Source organism: Cucurbita moschata, unplaced genomic scaffold, assembly GCF_002738365.1.
Source record: "Cucurbita moschata cultivar Rifu unplaced genomic scaffold, Cmos_1.0 Cmo_Scf00010, whole genome shotgun sequence".
NCBI classification, from domain to species: Eukaryota; Viridiplantae; Streptophyta; class Magnoliopsida; order Cucurbitales; family Cucurbitaceae; genus Cucurbita; species Cucurbita moschata.
In genome coordinates, this window is record NW_019268526.1 from 1,366,260 (window position 1) to 1,386,460 (window position 20,201).

Genomic DNA, 20,201 nt, shown 5'->3' on the forward strand with positions numbered 1-20,201 from the left:
AAAAAAAAAAAAAAAAAAAAACCCTATAATAGACATTTTGAAAGTATAAGAATTAAAATAAATAAAAGTTAAAATTACAATAACCATTGCCTAATTCAATTGATATTTACTTAGAATCTATACCTCTAAACTTTTAAGTTGTATCAATTAAAATCTCAAAATAATAATTATATCAATTTAAATTTCAAAATTAAAAATTAAAAATTGGTTAGTAATTTATAAATATTTTTTTCTTATTTTAATTCATAATAAATTTAATATCACTTAAAAAAATTATTATTCTCCCAAAATCCTAATTAAGAAAATAATCATGCAATTCTTTCTTTAAAAAAAAAACGGATTTTTCTCCAAAAATAGAAAATTTCCAACCTTAGAAGAAGGGCAAAAATGGAAAGAAAAAAAATAGGGAGGGGTATAGTTGAAATAAAAAAATATAATAAGGGTTAAATCTGCAAACTTTTGAGACTAAGACAGACCACTTTTGAAGCTTAAATTGTTTGATAACTTAAAAGTCTTTGGGCGGCCAATATTTTATATAATAATTCCTTTTTAATATATAAAACAAATTTTCTTTTAATTTTCCTAAATTATTGTCAATCTTAAAATAAAAAAAAAATGATTCAAAATAAATAAATAAATAAAAATGATAGAAATTTTCTCCTTTCGATCTATTTGTGGTCCTTAAGGAATCGAGCCTCTCTTTGAGACATAGTCTGAGTTCATTACGTCTTGAAATTTCTTTTCTTATTAAAATCGTGGTGTAATGCGTATCTTTTTCTACTCGATCATGAAACCGATAAAATCAAAAATAAAAAATTTTATTTTTTTGAAAACTAAAAAAAAAAAATCGTTTTAAAAAACTCTTTTTTTTTTTTTAATTTTAGAATTTGATGAGAAAAAATAATATTAAATGGGACATAAAAATAGTTTTTTAAAAACTTACTTTTTTATAATTTAACTAAAATTAAATATTTTTTTAATAAAGATAAAAATCAAAGTAAAGTAAATAGGATCGAATCAACACAATTTTCCAAAAATTAAATAATTATCAACCAATGCCTAAATAAATGCATTTTTCTTTTGGTCGATAATAAAATTAAATGCATTTGAATAGAAAACCTCCAAATTTAAAAGATATTTAAAATTAAAATCCCAAAAGAACCTTTTTTTTTTTTTTTAAATAATATCAACAAAAAAGTCCAAAACCCAAATCAAAATCAAATCAATGGGAAAAAATTAAAAAAAGAAAATCCATCAATTATTAATTTGATTTAAAGTGATGTGGGTCCCACCACACATCCACGTCACCATCCTTATCATCTTCTCAATTCTTCCACATAATCCCTGCCAAATAATCCAAAAAATAGAGTCCCCACACGCTAACCACTTTCCCATTACCTTTTTATCTTTTTAAAAATAATTAAAAAATAAATTTTATTTTAAAAAAAATATGTGAGCAAGAATAAAATATTTGAAAAGAAATTGTATCGAGCCATAGGACGGTTAGAAATCACGACTCTCCACAATGGGTATGATATTGTCCACTTTGAGCATAAGCTCTCATGGGTTTGCTTTCGGCTTCCCCAAACGACTTCATACCAATAATCTTCCCCTAAATTAACTAATGTGAGACTCACTTTCAATAATTCTCAATGGATAATCTTCCCCCTTCAAAGTAGCTTACCATAGAGGTAATGTTACCGAGACGATTGGTACCAATTTTAAATTTTATCTTGATCCGAAAATTTAAAAAATTAGAGTTTTAAAATTTTAATATCAAGATAAGATAGGTGCAAAGTATACATTATTCTTAAATTAAATATATTTATTAATTTGGATGCATATGTTTTTTAAATTAAATTATTAATTTATAAATTACATAGGCCAGCTCATCAACTCAGCAAAATCTTTTCAAATCCTTAACACAGTTGTCATCGACTAATATTTTTTTTATTGCTAAGAATTTTAAATATTTAAATAATTTATATGTTTTAATCAAAATTAATAAATTTAAATATATTAGATGTATAAATAGTTTTAAAAAATTGAAAAATGAAATATCTATTAGAATATACCTCAAAATTCCTCCATAAATTGACTATTCAACCCATAAATAATAAAAAAATAATAATAATAATTTTAAAAAAATAAAAATAAATAAATAAAATATATCTCCTCTCTATATAAATGTCTCCAAATTCCATACTGCAAAAAGAAAAAAGGAAAAGGAAAAGAAAAAACATGTCGGCAATGGTGGAGTCATGGATGAGCGAGCTGGGGAAGTGGAAGAACAGAGTTGAAGCTCAGAAGAAGAAGAAGCCATTGATGCCCAAATCCAACCAATTCCTCCAAAACGACGTCGTCTCTGCACATTCCGACGACACAGAAACTGAAAGAGAACGAGAAACCACCATCTGTTTGCTCATCGATCGCTTCGCTCCGTCGTGATGCGCCGCCGGAGAACTCCCCCTCCTCTGTTTTCCTCTGTTTTCTTTGTAAGTATTTCATTGAATATATCTGTAGAGTAAATCAGTTAATTTTCTGCTTTTGCCCACCGCCACCGCCACCGCCGTCTCTTCACGACGCGGCGGTGGTTCTCCACTTTTCCGGTCGGCAGCGGTGGTGGCTTCCGAAGGTTCTGGCTTTCAGCTGCCCCGAAAAGTCCAAAACTGTGGAGTTATGTGTATATTTCTATTTTAATCTTTTTTAATAAGATTCTGTTCTTTTTATTTATTATTTTATTTTATTTACTTTGTCTCTTACCTTCGCCATAATTCTCAATTTCATCTTTAATTTTCTAAAATTTTAAGATAATTCAATATTAATGATTTTTTTTCCATGGATTTAAATATATTTCACAGGTGAAATTTAAATTTTAAGAATATTAAACTAAATTAAATTTAATATACTTTTAAATTTTTAATTTAGGGAAATGATTTATAAGTTAATGTAAATAATATTTTAAAATCTTATCGCAATTATAAAATTTAATGATTTATTAGACTTTTCAAAATTTTAAATTTACGATTAAAATTATAATTTAATAAAATTTAGGGATATTAAACTAAATTTATAATTTAATGGAAATCGGTATACTTTTAAATTTTAAATTTAGGGAAATGATTTATAAGTTAATCAAATAATTTTTTTTGAAATTTTATCACATTTATAAAATTTAATGATTTATTAGACTTTTCAAAACTTTAAATTTACGATTAAACTTATAATTTAATAAAATATTTAATATTTGATACAAAATTTAATTGAAATAGAAGGATGGACAAAAGGCTATGGCACTGAAAATATATCTCATGCTTCTTAAAAAAAGAAAATAAATTAAATTAAATACTTTTTTGAGTAATGATATTTTATTTATTAAATTATGTGGTTAATAGTCTGTCCACATCGGTGCCACGTGCTGCGCCTTTAGTTTGATAATTTGAAGAAAAATCTGAGATGTCACATCACATGTCACCTTAATTTCCTACACGACATTAATTTGATAAGTTTCGCTTAACACGTGTCTTGTTTTTATTTGTCGGAAATTTTGTACATGCCACGTAATCGTTGAAATTTACTGCAGATCGTGACAACTCACATCGTGTAAGTTGCAATGTGTCGGTTAATAGCTTTAATGATACGTGTCAAGTTCTAATTGGATTAGGTTATTTCATTCCCCCACCATTTAATATTTACTCAGAGGACACTTTGGAAAATTTTAGGATCCGTTGGATACAAATAAAAGATTTAATATATAATTAAAAAAAAAAAGAAGATAAAATTGAATTTTTTAAAAAATTAAGATGAAATTGAGAATGAACTCAAAAGATAAAAAAAAACTAAATAAATATAAATATTTAAGTGATTACCAAATTAGTCTCGACCCGTAATTATCTTAGTAAAGCTTTATTATGTTGTATGTCACGATCTTGCTTGTCCAATGCGTATTGTCTATGGCCGCATGTCGAATGTTCCGATCATACTCGTAATTATCTTGGTAAAGCTTCATTATGTTATATGTCACGATCTTGCTTGTCCAATACGTGTTGTCTATGGCCGCATGTCAAATGTTCCGATCAACTCATAATTATCTTGGTAAAGCTTCATTATGTTATATGTCACGATCATACTTGTCCAATGCGTGTTGTCTATGGCCTCATGTCAAATGTTCCAATCATACTCATAATTATCTTGGTAAAGCTTCATTAGGTTATATATCACAATCACAATCACAATCATGTTTGTCCAATGCGTGTTATAATGTTCCGATCATACTCATTATTATCTTGGTAAAGCTTCATTATGTTATATATCACAATCACAATCATGCTTGTCCAATGCGTGCTGTCTATGGCTGCATGTCGAATGTTTCAATCATATTTGTTCAAAACGTGTTGTCCACAGTCGTATATCCATTTCAAACCTTTTTACCTACTTTCATGTTAAATGGGCTTTTACTTTCATGTTAAATAGGCTTTTATTATTATAGTTATGTTAACACGTGGGTGCATGACCGTTCACCAAAATCATGTCTAATACCCATCATGGCTAAAATACATTGCTTTTTTTAAAATTGTTTAACATATTTTCTCGCCTACATTTTCTAAAACATTTCTCTCAAACGTGACACAAAACATGCAAATTCACACGGCTAACTTGTTCGTTGGGTTAGAACAAGTGTTACACAATCGCTGTCTCACCCCCGCAACAGTGCAATTGTGACACCATACACCCTCTCGAACTCAAAAAAAAATCCAAGGATTCCATTTCGCGGCAAAGCAGAAGTGGATTTATTCAATCATATGGAGCTGATCTTAATTATTTAACTTTATTTTATAAGAAAAAAAATCAATAATTTAGAGAGCCATATAATGAACTAAATTTACAATACCTCCTTAAAATTTGATTTCCTATGTGAAGCTGCTGCTTGCATCAACGCTGGTACTTGAAATTTCAGTAACGCTGAGGTTAGGCTTGTCTACTTGCCATTTGATTATCTCCCTTGCAAATCTAAGAGCTGCATTCACATTTTCAGCCTTCATTCCTGTAGTCTGTGAAACAAACAACTTTTTGTCTGTCAAAGAACTGAACAATCTCTTGAATTTCACTGCTATGTACTGAAACGCTCGTTGAGCAAATGCCGGGTTCGTGTCGCTGCTACTTCCTCCACCCGAATTTGTAGCCATCATCGAATTGAAGTCGTGGAACCACTCGCATTGGTCAAGAGGAACTTGAATGATCTTTTCTTCAAAGAGATCAAACTTGTTGAGTATGAGAAGGAAGTTCTTCCCTCTCGAGGCTCGATGCGTCACGATGCTTTCGAAGAGTTGCTTGCTTGCCATCATCCGGTTTACTAGAACGCCGTTATCGTCTTCGTCGAATTCGTCGTAATCGGTCAAAGCAACACAAAATAAGATTATGTTCATGTCTTCAAACATCTCCAACCATTTGCAGTTCCCTCCCAGGGTACTATGATGAACTCGAATAAGCTGGTACCTAAAAGTGCAAGGCGTCGGGTTTTTTAGATGGTGACTTCATATAAATGTATGCTAAAATCCATTGAAAAAACAACCTTAACGACGAATCGTGCTCGTAAGGAGGATCGAGATAGGAGTCCTGTCGTGACTCGGGGAACGAGAACTCCATGTTAATGAGGCTATTACATGAGGAGATCCCCTCGGCATACAAGATGTCTTTGTGAGAAGGGTCATACTCTGTACTTGAAATGACAACAGCCTGCGTTGATAAAGCAATTTACTATTATCTGTAATCCGGTATTCATAAGCAGGACACCAGGGGAAATATAAATTCACCCGATCTAATAAACTGTGATAACCGAAAACCGAAAACATCTAATAAACTGTAAGCATTTCTAATAACATAAACTCACCCAAAAACATAACCAAAAACATGAACTCACCTGATCAAGGAAATACGTAGCAACGCTTGGGAGCATTTCTAGTTCGTGCCTTCTACTGTATGTGGCTTGAAAGGCTTCATCCTTCAATAACTCTTCCACTAATTGGGTATACACACGGGTAGCAGCCGGGAATATGATTTCGAAGTTACCCGACGCCACGACTTGAAGAAGCCAATCTGCAAATCCTTTCAGTTTAAGGCCAAGGGAATACGCGGTCTTGCGCTCCAACGGATCTTCATTCCCTGTCACCACAGAACAATCCCGTACTCTACTCATTAATCAGCTGACTATGTAGTGTGAGATCCCACATCGGTTGGGGAGGAGAACAAAACATGCTTTATAAGGGTGTGGAAACCTCTCCCTAACAGACGCATTTTAAAAATCTTGAGGGAAAGCCCAAAAGGAAAAACTTAAAGAAGATGATATCTGCTAGTTGTGGGCTTGGGCCTACATGTAGTTGCAATGAAATCATAATCTATTGACTGAAAAGTGCATCAATGTGGACACATTCTATGCAAGTTATTCATTGTTGGGAAGAAAACACATCTGAAAATTGAATTACAACAGACCTGATGCTGACGAGGAGGACGGATCGTTCACGGGTTTCTTATTTTTCTCGTCCATCAAAATCTCTTCTTCAAAACGTTCCCGTCCTTCCAATAGTATGCCAAGATACCAATACAACTTCCTTTGAATCAGGAACTTTATATTACGACGCTCGTCATCAGAGAAGGGAACTTTATATATTAGTTTGGCCTAAAATGAAGAAATGATCACTGTTCAGGAAGTATACAGGATAAGCATTTTATATCAATATTATTTGTAGTATACCAATGATAGTGCGAGATCCCATATCAGTTGAAGAGGAGAACGAAACATTCTTTATAAGGGTGTGGAAACCAATTCCTAGCAGACACGTTTTAAAAACTTAGAGGGGAAGCTCAAAAGGGAAAGTCCAAAGAGGACAATATCCACTAGCAATGGTCTCCATCTCTTACAAATGGTATCAGAGCCAGACAATAGGTAATGTGCCAATGAGGAGGCTGAGTCTCGAAGGGGGTGGACACAAGGCGGTAAACCAACATAGACGTTGGACCCCGAAGAGAGGTGGATTAGGGGGACCCAAATCAATTGGAGAAAGGAACGAGTGTCAGCAAGGATGTTGGGCCCCGAAGGGGGGTGGTGGATTGTGAGATCCCACATAAGTTGTGGAGGATAACAAAACATTCTTTATAAGGGTGTGAAAACCTCTCCCTACCATACACGTTTTAAAAACCTTGAGGGAAAAAGAAGCTCAAAAAGGAAAGCCCAAAGAGGACAATATCCACTAGCTGTGGGAGATATTCCCAAGTACAACCAAGAAAGGTTAAGTAGAAGTTTATGAAGCATAAAATGTAGTATTAGTACTGAAATTACCTGCTTGAATATGGTACTCGTGCCAGAATTTTTGTGGCCAACAAGTAGAAGTTTATGAATCGGTTTCAGCTCGGGACAAACATAACTAGCTTTGTCCACTATTTCCTCTCCAGAAGGTGCAGAATTAGAAGGAATAGGCAAAGAAAAAAGGGCACAAGCAAGCTTCGTTCTAGTCTGCAGAGAAAAGTACTTAAGTGTTCATGTGAGTTTCATATATATAAGATAGAGCAGCAAAAATCAAACGTTATCGCATAATGTTACCTTGTCCCATATTTTCCCCTGATTGTTCATTCCCTCTTCTCGATATGATCCATCAGCACTAACCCAAAAAGAAGGCCTTCCTTCACAAGGTACTCCAGCCATCTGCAAGCAACATGATCCCATTTGTGTTATTTGCACGTCCTTATGATTCAATAAAGCTAAACTAAATATAAACGCTGGATAAACAACACCACCTTCAGTATCCGGAGCTCTTGTTTAGTGATCTCTCGATTATTGATGCACACATTTGTATCGCCATTGCTAGCGTCCCTCTTCATCCGACCTCCGACTTCGAGCTGGAAGCTAACTATCTGACTCGGTCCACGTCCTTCCTGTTTAGTTCAAAACTAAGTAAGAAACTTCTCATGGTGCAAATGACTTCTTCGACATGCTCATAAGATCAAACAAAATCAATCAATCAAAGAGAGAGGACCTTTCCCCAGAAGCCTGATACTTTGTCATACCAATACCGTCCTGGTTTTAGATTCTTTGGTGGCTTTCGACAACTTTGCAACATAAGCAGCTCTTGGCGACTTAAACGGTCACCATTGACGTAAACAAGTCTTGCTGGGATCTGATTAACTTCACACCACTTCTCACGCAACATCGTGCGCTTAACTTCGGAGTCAGTAAGCAACCTCTTGAGCACTTTAGAGGCTTTACCAAGGTTATCTCTTCTTGATTCATCAATCCTAAACCCAATACAACTGATACACTTCCTTCCTTCTGGCATTGATCCCATTGCTCTTATTACACACTCAACACAATATTTGGCTCCACAAACTAAACATACTTCCTTTTCAGTGAAACGGTTCCCTTTGAGGCAGTAATAGCACGACCCTTTCTTCCCCTTCCTTTCGGCTCTAGGCATCTCTTGGATACTCTCATCCTCAAATTGACTTGAATGAGTATCAAGAAAGGTAACAGCTGAAGGCCTTCTTCCATGCCGTGGCTGAGTTTCATCATCATCTTCCTCCTCTCTTACAGCAAAAATCCCAGAAGATGAGCTCCGACCGGATTCTTCCGATTCCGAATCGCTCGAATTCGTGTAACCTTGAAAATCCTCTTCATTCTTAATTTCCAATGATCCTAATCTTCCCCTTTGCTCATAGAAATTCTCTAGTTCACCAGAACTTCCAATTCCATCACATGAATTGATATTACATTCATCTTCCCCATTATCCTCCTTATTGGCACCAAGACAAACAGAATTAGAGATGGAATTTGAGCCCCTCTTCAGTTTCTTCAAGATAGGTTGTATCACAGGCAGCGACGATAAATCATCGCCGAACTGAGACGATGAAACAACAAGAGAAGCAGTAGGAATATCATCGACATTGATAGGAACTACACGGGGAATTTCGTAATTGATTCCAGGACCAGTATACTCGACCGCAAAAGAACATTCAGCAGAGAAATCTTCATCATTAACAGGAGAAGCAGGCTTCTCCTGGAAAAACTTTTTCAGAATCCGAACCATAACTCGCCGATTAAACAACAAAATTCAAAAAATCCCAATCCAAGCCCATCGAGCATAATCAATTAACAAAACCTCCAAAACACAAAGATCAAAAAAATAAAAATAAAAAGGAGTAGCGATTCTCCAGTTCGTGGGAGCCCACATTCAAGAAAGTCGAATCAGAAGACTTTATGACGATAGGGCACATGGAAAATGAGTGTCCTGTTAAAGAAAATGGTGGGAATGCGAATGCCATACTCAGTCAACACAAAGACTGCAGCGAAGACTTGGATTACTAGAAAAAAGTATCCAATGGCGGAAATCAACGCGTTCAAGTAGCAAGAAAATCGATCAGAGGGACAGAACAAAGGTAGGTGTTCGTCATTATTACAATCAAATATGCATACAATACGTCAAATTGGAGAAGAGACTTGTTCGAGTATTACCGATTCTCCATTCCACGTTCGTCGTCCCCACTCCATAGAATCCGAATTGAAAGGCGATTTTGAACATTCTGCGATGGAAAAATAGTGATTTGTCGTGTCGTATCGGGCGGAAGAGGTGAGTAGCGAGCGGGCTATGGGAACTTTTACCGGATTTCTCGTTTCTAGAAGAAATGACGGTTTGATTCAATATTTATTTTAAATTAAATAAAAAAATAAAAAAGGTTTAAAAATAAAATATCTGAAAATAAAATAACTATCAAAGATATTTTAATTATAGATAATTAACTTTTCTTAATTATTTTAGTATTTTTAATTTTAGGTTTTTGAATTTATTTTGTGATAATTTTAATAATTCTCTTTTGATAAAATATATAAATTTTTAACGATAAATATTTAGCACATTTTATATTTTAAAAATTAAATATTGTATACAGTAGAATAAATTATATTAAATGAGATATACCATTAATCTTATACACTTATAATAATTTATTAATAATTACTAAGTTTTTATTAATTATAGTTTTTTATTATTAATTATAATTTAATTTTGAGCCAATTAATTATATTACATAAAATACATGTAATTGAAAAAAAAAAGAAAATAGAGTATAGAAAAAACATATTTAAAAATTATAAATCCTACCCGGTTAATCTAAATTCTAACCACATATATATATATATATATTATTATTATTATTATTATTATTATTATTATTATTATTATTATTATTATTATTATGTTTGAAAAATATCCATTAAATTTTAAAAATAGCATTAACATTCTTTTAACTTTTATAATTTTTTTTTTTTACGAATATTATTCTAATTTTTAAAGGTGGGAGATATTTTTGAAATAAAATGTAAAATTAAAAAATATTCTTATTAATTTTAACCTTAAATTAATAATATTTTATATTTTCGCTTGAACTATGGCTTCCAAAGTGACCCTTAGTTGGAACCGACCTTCACGTGTTTAGTTTTCAGAGCTTTCAATCTTCACATTGGTTTGAGTTAAAAGTGGGTTGGGCTGAGTAATGTGGGTTTGGGCCGAGTTAGCTTTGACCCACATTGGTCTTGGGCTTAACCCCATCAAACTTGGGCTTTGAGCCCATTGAGCTTTAGAAAAAAACTTATTTAAATTTATATAACATAATACCATATTATTCAAATTATGTTTGAATTATAATAATTATAATTCTAAAAATGTATTTAATCATTTTTTGATTTTGATATAATATCAAAATAATTAAACTACTATTAATTAAATTAAATTTAATTAAGAAAGGGTAAACAAAATGTAATTTAATATTTTTATTTCTTCAAAAAATAAAAAAAAATAAAAACAGAGAGATGGTTGAATTAACAAATAATTTAATAAATAAAATAAAATATCTAAATTGATAATAGACGTGGACGAATGGGAATTTAACACGTGTATTAAAGGCGGGGAAGCAATTTTTGTATTACAAGTCATCTGCTTAGTACGTAACCAAAACAATAACGAAAATGTTTTTTATTTTAATAAAAAAAATTTAAAATGGAAAAAAGTCAGAATGCCACGTGGCGGAAGAATCGCGAAAATAAAAGAAAAGTGGGCCCACAATTATAAGGTCCACGTGGTGCGGTTCTGCAAGGTCATCGTCTTCTACAATTTGATCCAATCCATTTCTTTATTTACAGCAAAATCCTATCTGTCTCTCTGCTCTGCTTCGGAACTTTCGATCTTCTTCTTCTTCTTCTGCTGTTGTTTCTTCTGCATTTTCACCAGATCCGAAGATCGAAGAGGTGTACTGAAGATGGTGAAACCGAGCTACTTGAAAATGGTGACGGATTCTGACGCTGCGGATCTGATCTCCAATGATCTTCGGGAGCTTGGTAACGCTGCTAAAAAGCTTGCTACACATGCTGTTCAGCTTGGTGCTTCGGGTTTTCCTGCTGCTTTCCTCCAATGGCTTGCTTCCTTTGCTGCTATGTATGTATTTCCCTCTTTCTTTATGCTTTTATTTCTGTTTCTTCCTGGTATTTGTTTGATAGTTGAATTTCATGAGTAAAAAGCTTGCGCAATAGTTTGTGTTTTGTGATCGGTATCTGTTCAACTTGAGTAATTTTTTTTGTTGATTTGTGTGTTGAATCGATTGAGGAGTATGAGAACGATTTAGTTAGGGAAGTGATTCGTGTTACAAAATGTGCTTCTGCTTTTCTGTAATGCTTTATGAATCATTGACTTACTGAGTGTTCTTTTTTCGTTTTCGTTTTCGATGAATTTTCTTTTAGGTTTCTTTTGGATCATTTTGATTCCGCTCCAATTCTTTTTTCTATTGATGTTTTTGTACAATTTTGAACTCTAACGTGTTTTGTAACTGCAGCTATTTGTTGATTTTGGATCGAACGAACTGGAAGACGAATATCCTTACCTCGTTGTTGATTCCGTACATTTTCTTCAGTCTTCCTGGAGTGATTTTCTTTTTTCTCAGGTGATCATCTCCACAATTGAGCGATAACCCTAGCAATTGGCTTCAAACGAAGCTCCTGGAATTGCGTTTTTGTTGTATCTGGCTAAATTGCTTTCTCTTGCAGGGGAGAGTTTGGAAAATGGGTCGCCGCCATTGCTGTTGTGCTCCGTCTCTTCTTCCCACGACGATTTCCAGGTAATTCGTTCTCGACTTGATTACACATATTATTGAATTCACTTTTGGTTTATGAAGAACAAAATCTGCTGGCTGATAAAGCATCTTTGAGCTTATGATGAAATTAGACAGATCATTGAAGTAATCAAGAGATCCAAAACTTCAAGTTAAAACACATTTCCAAGATAATTTGATTCACCAAAGTTAAAGGATCAAATAACATCCCCAACCTCATTCATAATTATACACAATACTCCAATCTAATAACTTAAAGCTTCCATCAAATAGAAATTTCGCGTCACATAAACTACTATTTATTGCATTCCATTCTCTCATTGCCTGGAAATACAGATTGGCTTGAACTGCCTGGAGCTTTAATACTTCTCATTGTGGTGGCTCCGGGGTTGTTTGCGAGCACGATGAGGAACGACGCCATTGGAGAAGCAATCTGCCTGATCATATCATGCTATTTGCTGCAAGAACACATCAGAGCCTCTGGTGGATTCAGAAACTCCTTCACCAAAGCCAATGGCATCTCAAACACCATTGGTATCATCCTTCTCTTTGTTTTCCCTGTCTGGGCACTGGTAGTTCGTGTGCTTTGATTGGTTTGTTAAATGTAATTATGCATTGTTCTTTGTGGTGTTTGGGAATGTGGGCTGTGAGATTTGGGTTTACTCTTCTTTTTTTTAGCAATTGGGTGATTGTATCATTGTAGGCTGGATCAGTGTAAAGTTGCATGAGAAATTTCTCTCACGAAAGATTTGTCTTATCAGTTCTTGTGGGACAAAATGTGAAACAATACCTGTTTATGAATGTGAAGATTAAAGGATCAATGTGTTACATAATTATTTATGTGGTCGTGATATTATTATTTAAATTATATAGAAGATTAAAAATTTTCTTACATTTATTTCATTTACAAATAGGTCATTTAAAACTATTTACATAATTATTTTTCAGTCATTATACAAATAATTGTTCAAGAATATTTATTTTTAACAAATTTTAAAGTTAAAAATTTAGAAACATAATTGAAATTTGTTACAAAAAAGAAATTCCAATATTTGATATCTTTCTGTTTGTATGAGATCTCAATTTCAGCGACGGTTTCATTTGATATCTTATTACTGGAATCCCTCGATTTCATTTAATATCTTACTACTGGAATCCCTCTTTTTTCTGACCTCCACCACCGCAAACCCCAGTTAGATTCAAGCATGATACACTTTTCCCAGTTAGATTCAGACATGATACACTTTTTAGTTATTGGGAGAATGCAAGTACTCTCTTTCAGATCCAGGAAACAGCTCTCAGAGATCTTTTTTCCTTTTGGAAGATGCAAGAGAGAAACAATCAACCTATTGATATTGGTTCCAATGTATCATTTCTGGGTCAAAGTTCACGACATTTGGTATAATTCAACCTATATTCTCGACATTTGTGACATTTCTCGATATCCACACACCATTTAGATGATTAATGAAGATTAGGTGGAATTACATTGCTCTAATCATTCATAAACTCATAGATGAGGTAGAATGACATTTCTCTAAATCATCCATAAACTCAATAGATGAGTGTTCATAAACTCTCATGATTGAGTTTAAATGAATTGGTTACAATAAATTTATTTAATTTTTTTAAATATATCATTGACCATTCTTAACACCCATATATGATTGTTTAACAGATCCTTTCCATTGTTACCAATACAGAACTTGGATATTCGATAAAATAAACATAATTACTCACAATTAATGAATATTTGATGAAATAAACATAATTACTCAGGATTAAATGACTTAAAAGTGTTACGGTATAGAATTACTTCCAAACAAATGTCCTCTAACGATTTGACTTAATAATAAATGTGATCTTGATATAATAAAAAAAATTTATATAATTTAACTACTAAAAAGAACGTAAAAATGAGTCAACATGAATATAACTCGATAATAAAACAAAACTTAGGCCACCTTTTTAATAATATGAAACATGTATGATGTGTCTGTTGGAGTCATATCCCACAAATTGATATCCCTTGATTGATTGATGGATAGAGATGGGAGGGTAAATGAGTCCACTTCTCTTGGTTCGTGGATACCACACAAGGGAATGTGGCTATCTAGACAAGAAGTGGCTATCCACATTGAAAGTACTTGCTAGGAAAACAACTTTCTAAAGGCAAAGTTGAAGAGTTCTAAGTCACTACCAACTCAAGAGAATAGTCCAGAGAATAGTCCTTAAGTCCTTAAGATAAGAAGTGGCTTAGAATGTAGCAAATATTGTCTTCTTTGAGATTTCGTTCAAAGTTTCTAAAACACGTGTGTTAGAGAGAGATCTCCACACCCTTAAAATGAATGTTTTGTTCTTCTCCCTGACGTGGGATCTAACAATTCACCCTCGCTTCAGGGCCCAACGTCTTCGCTGGCACTCGTTCAGTTCTTCAATCAATGTGGGACCCCCTAATCCACCCTCCATTAAAGGCCCAATGTCCTTGCTTGCACACTGCCTCGTGTCTCCCCCCATCCCTTTCAAGGTTCAACCTCCCACTGGCACATCATCCGATGTCTAGCTCTAACAATATTTGTAATGGTTCAAGCCCACTGCTAGCGAACATTGTCCTCTTTGGGCTTCCCCTCAAAGTTTTTAAAACGCGTCCGTTAAGTAAAGGTTTCCACACCCTTATAAAAAATGTTCTGTTCTTCTCTCCCATCGACGTGGGATCTCCCGTAAACAAATGCACATTTTTCTACTTTGTTTTTGTGTGCAAAGTTTAGAATTGAAGTCATGTTTTGATAACTTCTATAATAAGACTTAATTTTCTATGGAATTTTCAAGTTCATCCACAAAGTCAGCACAAAAATTTCTTCATAAGTTAACATATTTCTCTCCTTTTATTAGGATTTCGAGGATCGCTACTAAGATTTGTACACTTAACTTATCGGTTTTGCTGCCTTCTTTGCCTCTTCATATAGTTGATCAATTCTCTCCTGCACGTGGAATTACAAGAGAGTAACCAAATAGAATGAAACATAATAAAGTTCGCATTGCAAATCAATAGATAAACACCCATCATACAACGAAGTTTGAAGTACGAGAAGCTGTAAATAGACTTTTGAGCGTAGTTCAAGGTGAGGTCAACTGTTGTCTGGAACACTTTTTCAGGAACAATTTCTGTTAAAACTGTTTTTCAAAGAATTTTGTGGTGTTTTATATGTCAATAGCCCAATATTACAGGCAGGAGAGTAGTTTAGTTTTTTTTTTTTTAAGTTGCAAAGGCTAGAATCTCTTTTCCATAAGAAATTTGCAACACCGCTTGCAAATATCGTCCTCTTTAGGATTTCCCTTTTGGACTTCCCCTCAAGATTTTTAGAACGCGTTTGGTAGGGAAAGGTTTCCACACCCTTATAAAAAAAGTTTTAAATCCAAATCCCACATCGGTTGAAGAGGAAAACGAAACATTCTTTATAAAGGTGTGGAAACCGCTCCCTAGCAGACTGTATTTTAAAAACTGTGGGGAAGTCCAAAAGGAAAAGTCCAAAGAGAACAATATCGGCTAACGGGGGCTTAGGCAGTTACCATAGATTCGCCCGGGAGTGCATAGGAAGAATTCTTTTTAAAAAAAATATATATCTATTCATCTCAAATCACAGCCAATTGTAAAGTTATATGCACTTCCCTTGGCTACCTTGGGCGCATATAAAGAGAGAAGGGAAACTATGCATATAAATGTTTTTTTCATGATATGGGTAACTTTTTCAAACACAGCCGAAGGGCCAAAGCAGAATTCAACAAAAAAAATCAGCAACGATTTAAACATAAACAGTACTACACTGAATCAAGCAGCGGCCTCAGATGTTATGATACACAGTTTAACACTCAAAACATGCTCTGATGCGTGATTCGGTACTGACGCAAAGAAGCTCAGAACAAAAGAGAACAGTAGAAATGCTAGGATTTAACCGAAAGTGGGATAAGTGATACCTTGTAGTATTTAAGCAGCTGTGGTCTCTTCAATTTAAATGTTGGAGTTATCAGATCCCTCTCCATGTCAAAGGGATATGGTTCCAAATGAATTGCTTTTAATAGCTCAAATCCTCGAAGCTGCCAAATATTTTTCCAGATTAGATAAAGAAGTGTCTGTAAACAGTAATATCCTGATCAAAATTGAGTATCTAAACGGCACATACATGGTGCTTCTGACCATTGCTATTGAGCTCATCCAAAATATACTTCCTTGCACTGAGATTCTCACACAAAGATTTAAAGTCACCAGTCACATTATGGTTCCGTGCCCAATCCTCCAAGGCCTTCTGATCGGGAACCGCCACACCCACAAGAAATGACTCGAAACTATTTCCATAGACCCAAATCTGTATGCGACAGAAATTGTTTTTTGAAAAATGAGTAATGGAAAGATTAAAATTAAAATTTTAGAAGTGAAGAAACATAATTCCAATATGTTTGAGAAAGCATCCAAATAAAACAAAACTGTCATCTAATGTATCTCAGTTATGCAAGAATCAATTTCTATCCAGTAGGCAGTACCGAGGTAATCAGAGGGCATTGCAAGAATATGTTTTCAATGTTCTCCACTGCAACATACTCCCCCTGGGACAGCTTAAATATATTCTTTTTCCGATCAATTATTTTCATCGATCCATCAGGCTGCCATTCGCCAATGTCCCCTGTAACATGTATACATTTGTTCTAGTAAATAGCTAATGGCATTCATAAACCAAATGTTCAGATGATTAGAAAAAAGCGTTGAAACACATTTAATAATGATGAAAAGGTTATACGTAAAATAGATAACGAACTGCACGTATAAAGAATCAGTTTAACATATGACTTTCCTGCAACATAATTAAATGTGCATAATTTAGGAGGCTTAGTGGTCACAAGAGCACATAGAACAAGTGTGCATAACTTAGGAGGCTTGGGTTTAAAATTCTACGAGTTTCCTAATTACCAAAACGAAAAAAATTTGTAGCATCAAATAGTAATCAAGTAAAATTAGTTGATTTGAGCAAAAGTTAGCATAGACCTTATGAATATTAAAAAGAAAGAATGGAAGACCAACACTAGTGGCCCAGTATAATAATAGATCAAGAAAGTCAAAAGAAGGGGCTGGAATGTTGACTTGAGTGAAAATGGCTCAAGTCAATTGTGCTGAAGCATAAAGCACTTTGAAATATTATTTATTCCTAGTAATAATTATGGATGTTGGCTTTCTTTAAATCATTAAGATGCATCATTTTTTCTCTCGAGGAAAGAAAGTGTTTTAGACAAGCACATGGTTGTACAACCTATAGAAAAGATCATGTTCACAAGTAAGGTCCGGTGGAGAGAGAGAGAGAGAGCTTAACGGCCCAAGCCCACCACTAGCAAATATTGTCCTCTTTAGGTTTTCCCTTCTGGACTTCCTCTCAAGGTTTTTAAAACGTGTCTGCTAGGGAGACGTTTTCATGCCCTTATAAAGAATGCTTCATTCTCCTCCCCAACCGATGTGGGATCTCACAATTCACCCCTCTTCGGGGCCCAACGTCCTCGTTGACACTCGTTTTCCTTTCCAATCGATGTCGTTCCCCTCTTCAATCTATGTGGGATCTCACACATTATGAAACACATCTCTACGACAGATGTGTTTGAACTGAACTTCCAGCTATATTCGCACCTTATTTGAGATCTCAGCGGATCAACCTAATTTTACTAATTTGTTTAGCTTTCATGGTCAAAAAATTAAGAGAAACTAATTCTTTTGAGGAAACAATTTCCATAAAGGAACGCAAGGACAAAACGGATATGAAAACGTATAATTAAAATGAGGAGATGGTGAAAAAGGGTAAAATATGTCGAGAAACTCTCCCTTATAATCCCACTAATTATAATATAGATATTACTGTGAGGTTTTACCTGTATGAAACCATCCGTCAATAAGAACATCTTCTGTTAGATCTTGCCGTTTATGATATCCAGAGAACAAAGTACTTCCCCTCAAGCAAATCTCTCCACGAGGTGTGCTTGACAGTGCATCATACCCCATATCAGGAACTGACTCGAGCCTTACTTCAATGGTAGTAACTGGAACTCCAACAGTTCCCATCATGGTGAAAACATTGGCTATGGATGTAAGACATCCACCACAACTTTCTGTAAGGCCTAAAGTTGCAATAAGATACGAGCTCATTAAAAAAATTATTAATGCATTATGATCTCTTCGAACTCGGAATTTTTTGCCTCAATTTTTCCGATAGCTGGCACTAATTTTTTCAGATGACTTGAGAATTATTCGGGTAAATCTAGTTTGATAATATTATATTGCATACCATATCCTTGGCTTAAAGTTGCACAACTGGTAACCCTCAAGAACTCTTCCACATGCCTGGGCAAAGGTGCAGCACCAGATAAAAATAGACGAACTCTTCCACCAAATGCTTCTTTTATCTTTCACAATATAATAGCACTTATATTATGCAAATAAGCTTGATATTTGAATGAACATATATAAACAGAATAAATGAGAAACCTTGTCAAATACAAGCTTGTCCAAGAGAGGTGCAGCTTTTTCCTGGGGCACACCCTTCGACAGATATCCTAGCTTGCTGTTAGCACTCTCTTTGTCAGTTACACAATAGGAGATAATAAAGGTTACTTAAACCAGTATATTGAACACAGAATTCGAACGTACTAATTGTATGCATAATCGAATAACATCTTCCGCAAACTACCTCCGGACGAAACTTTGTTCAGAATACCTATAACAACAAAGGTTATGGAAATTACGTAAACCACGTAATTTCAAAACATTGGATAATAACTAAATGAAGAACACGAAACAAGAACATATTATGCACCAGAATAAATACGATCATAGACCCGAGGAACTCCAGAAAATATTGTTGGCTTCAGTTCCTGAATATCATCCAGCAAAAACCTGATGTCCTGCAAAGTTAACACACAAACTACCGCATAAGTTCACATAATTAGGAGGTAAGATCATAAAAGCAAGAATATCGACTGATCAAAATTACCCCACGCCAGAACCCGATAGATGAACCCTTGTAGATGCAATAGGTCTCCATTATCTGATCGTACACATGGGCTAGAGGAAGAAATGAGAAATATGAATCTTCTTCTGTCGCCTGTAAGTTTACCAACGTGTAATTACTACAGTCATGCAAAATATGAGAAGAATGTGATAGAACATTAATCAAACTAATAAGAACATAGTAATTAAAGAACTCAACTATTCTTTAACCAGGTCAAAATTTATATTTGGCTGCTTACCACTTTATCTGTCAATAAAAGTATGTGGTCCACAGACAAAACTTCGGCCATTATAGCTGCATTATTTAAGATAACACCTTTCGGTTCCCCGGTGGTTCCACTTGTATACATTATTGTGCAGATATTGGTCTTCTGTTTTGAAGGGAGTTCACAGTCCAAGCTTCCCTGGAGCAAAGAGAACAAAGATTAGATATGCTGCCATGGTTAATGATCAGGCAAAAACTGGTCAAGATAAAAACATTTTGTACCAACTGATAAAACTCCTCCCAAGAATAGCAAGATACTCCCAGTTCTTCGGCTTCCTTCTTATGTACGCTTGAAACATTGGTAAAACTGACAATAGCTGAACCAAAAAGACACGATGGTTAGATTTACAAAACTCTAAAACGAAAGTGCCGTTCTAAATTAATGCAACGTACTTTTTAATCGAGTCGAACACCTGGGAAGGCATGAAAAGATCTGCACAATGAATAATATTTTATGTCAAGCAAAAATTGGAAAAGAAGTACCAATTCATAGCTAGAAAGGAGAATGGCGGTTTACATCTTACGGTTAAAAAGTTTTCACTTCCTTCAAAATACACCACAGCATTGTAACTATCCAGTTGCAAACTTTTAACACAAAGATATAAGATGTTGTCCAGGAGACATTGAGAATTTGCAGCTATACGTTTCTATTTTCACACTGAACAAAATGGAGTTTGTGCAAGAACCAATTATATTTATAAAAATCTCAGCAAGGTGTGTGTGTTTTTTTTTTTTTTTTTTTTTTGG

General features: G+C 34.2%; 3 protein-coding genes and 1 long non-coding RNA gene across 4 annotated transcripts in view; 1 reads left to right on the top strand and 3 right to left on the bottom strand.

Moving 5' to 3' along the window:
* Positions 1–4,809: 4,809 nt before the first annotated feature.
* LOC111448573 (extra-large guanine nucleotide-binding protein 1-like) lies at positions 4,810–9,534 on the bottom strand. The gene is made up of 8 exons (XM_023088250.1): positions 8,031–9,534; positions 7,792–7,929; positions 7,598–7,699; positions 7,337–7,510; positions 6,490–6,676; positions 5,921–6,162; positions 5,573–5,736; positions 4,810–5,496 (listed from the first exon to the last, which is right to left on the bottom strand). Exons 1-8 carry the CDS (start codon positions 9,075–9,077, stop codon positions 4,911–4,913), a joined length of 2,640 nt encoding a protein of 879 aa, XP_022944018.1. The 5' UTR covers positions 9,078–9,534; the 3' UTR covers positions 4,810–4,910.
* Positions 9,535–11,189: 1,655 nt separating this feature from the next.
* Positions 11,190–12,983, top strand: LOC111448574 (cold-regulated 413 plasma membrane protein 2). Its single transcript, XM_023088251.1, has 5 exons — positions 11,190–11,212; positions 11,244–11,477; positions 11,872–11,979; positions 12,083–12,153; positions 12,484–12,983. The coding sequence occupies exons 2-5, from the start codon at positions 11,302–11,304 to the stop codon at positions 12,735–12,737; spliced, it is 609 nt and encodes a 202-aa protein (XP_022944019.1). The 5' UTR covers positions 11,190–11,212; positions 11,244–11,301; the 3' UTR covers positions 12,738–12,983.
* Positions 12,984–13,865: 882 nt separating this feature from the next.
* Positions 13,866–14,351, bottom strand: LOC111448915. The gene is made up of 2 exons (XR_002711501.1): positions 14,112–14,351; positions 13,866–14,010 (listed from the first exon to the last, which is right to left on the bottom strand). It is a non-coding gene; the product is annotated as an uncharacterized LOC111448915 (long non-coding RNA).
* Positions 14,352–14,910: 559 nt separating this feature from the next.
* The window catches only part of LOC111449056 (long chain acyl-CoA synthetase 2), an 8,721-nt gene continuing 3,430 nt past the window's right edge, over positions 14,911–20,201 (bottom strand). The window contains exons 7-19 of the mRNA XM_023088899.1: positions 19,848–19,887; positions 19,677–19,771; positions 19,429–19,593; positions 19,173–19,283; positions 18,996–19,083; positions 18,830–18,896; positions 18,668–18,743; positions 18,468–18,585; positions 18,055–18,300; positions 16,687–16,826; positions 16,329–16,511; positions 16,123–16,242; positions 14,911–15,128 (exon numbers count right to left, since the gene is read on the bottom strand). Coding sequence (XP_022944667.1) covers positions 15,072–15,128; positions 16,123–16,242; positions 16,329–16,511; positions 16,687–16,826; positions 18,055–18,300; positions 18,468–18,585; positions 18,668–18,743; positions 18,830–18,896; positions 18,996–19,083; positions 19,173–19,283; positions 19,429–19,593; positions 19,677–19,771; positions 19,848–19,887 — 1,506 coding nt within the window. The 3' untranslated portion in view covers positions 14,911–15,071. The remainder of the gene's footprint in view (positions 15,129–16,122; positions 16,243–16,328; positions 16,512–16,686; positions 16,827–18,054; positions 18,301–18,467; positions 18,586–18,667; positions 18,744–18,829; positions 18,897–18,995; positions 19,084–19,172; positions 19,284–19,428; positions 19,594–19,676; positions 19,772–19,847; positions 19,888–20,201) is intronic.

What these genes read in the sequence shown, in the direction of transcription:
- LOC111448573 (XM_023088250.1), bottom strand. Translation starts at nt 9,077, where the DNA reads ATGGTTCGGATTCTGAAAAAGTTTTTCCAGGAGAAGCCTGCTTCTCCT. An exon ending in TATCAGGCTTCTGGGGAAAG is followed by an intron (nt 7,930 to 8,030) that starts GTCCTCTCTCTT and finishes TGAACTAAACAG; the next exon opens with GAAGGACGTGGACCGAGTCA. An exon ending in CTACGTATTTCCTTGATCAG is followed by an intron (nt 5,737 to 5,920) that starts GTGAGTTCATGT and finishes TTATCAACGCAG; the next exon opens with GCTGTTGTCATTTCAAGTAC.
- LOC111448574 (XM_023088251.1), top strand. Translation starts at nt 11,302, where the DNA reads ATGGTGAAACCGAGCTACTTGAAAATGGTGACGGATTCTGACGCTGCG. An exon ending in CTTGCTTCCTTTGCTGCTAT is followed by an intron (nt 11,478 to 11,871) that starts GTATGTATTTCC and finishes TTGTAACTGCAG; the next exon opens with CTATTTGTTGATTTTGGATC. An exon ending in GTGATTTTCTTTTTTCTCAG is followed by an intron (nt 11,980 to 12,082) that starts GTGATCATCTCC and finishes TTTCTCTTGCAG; the next exon opens with GGGAGAGTTTGGAAAATGGG.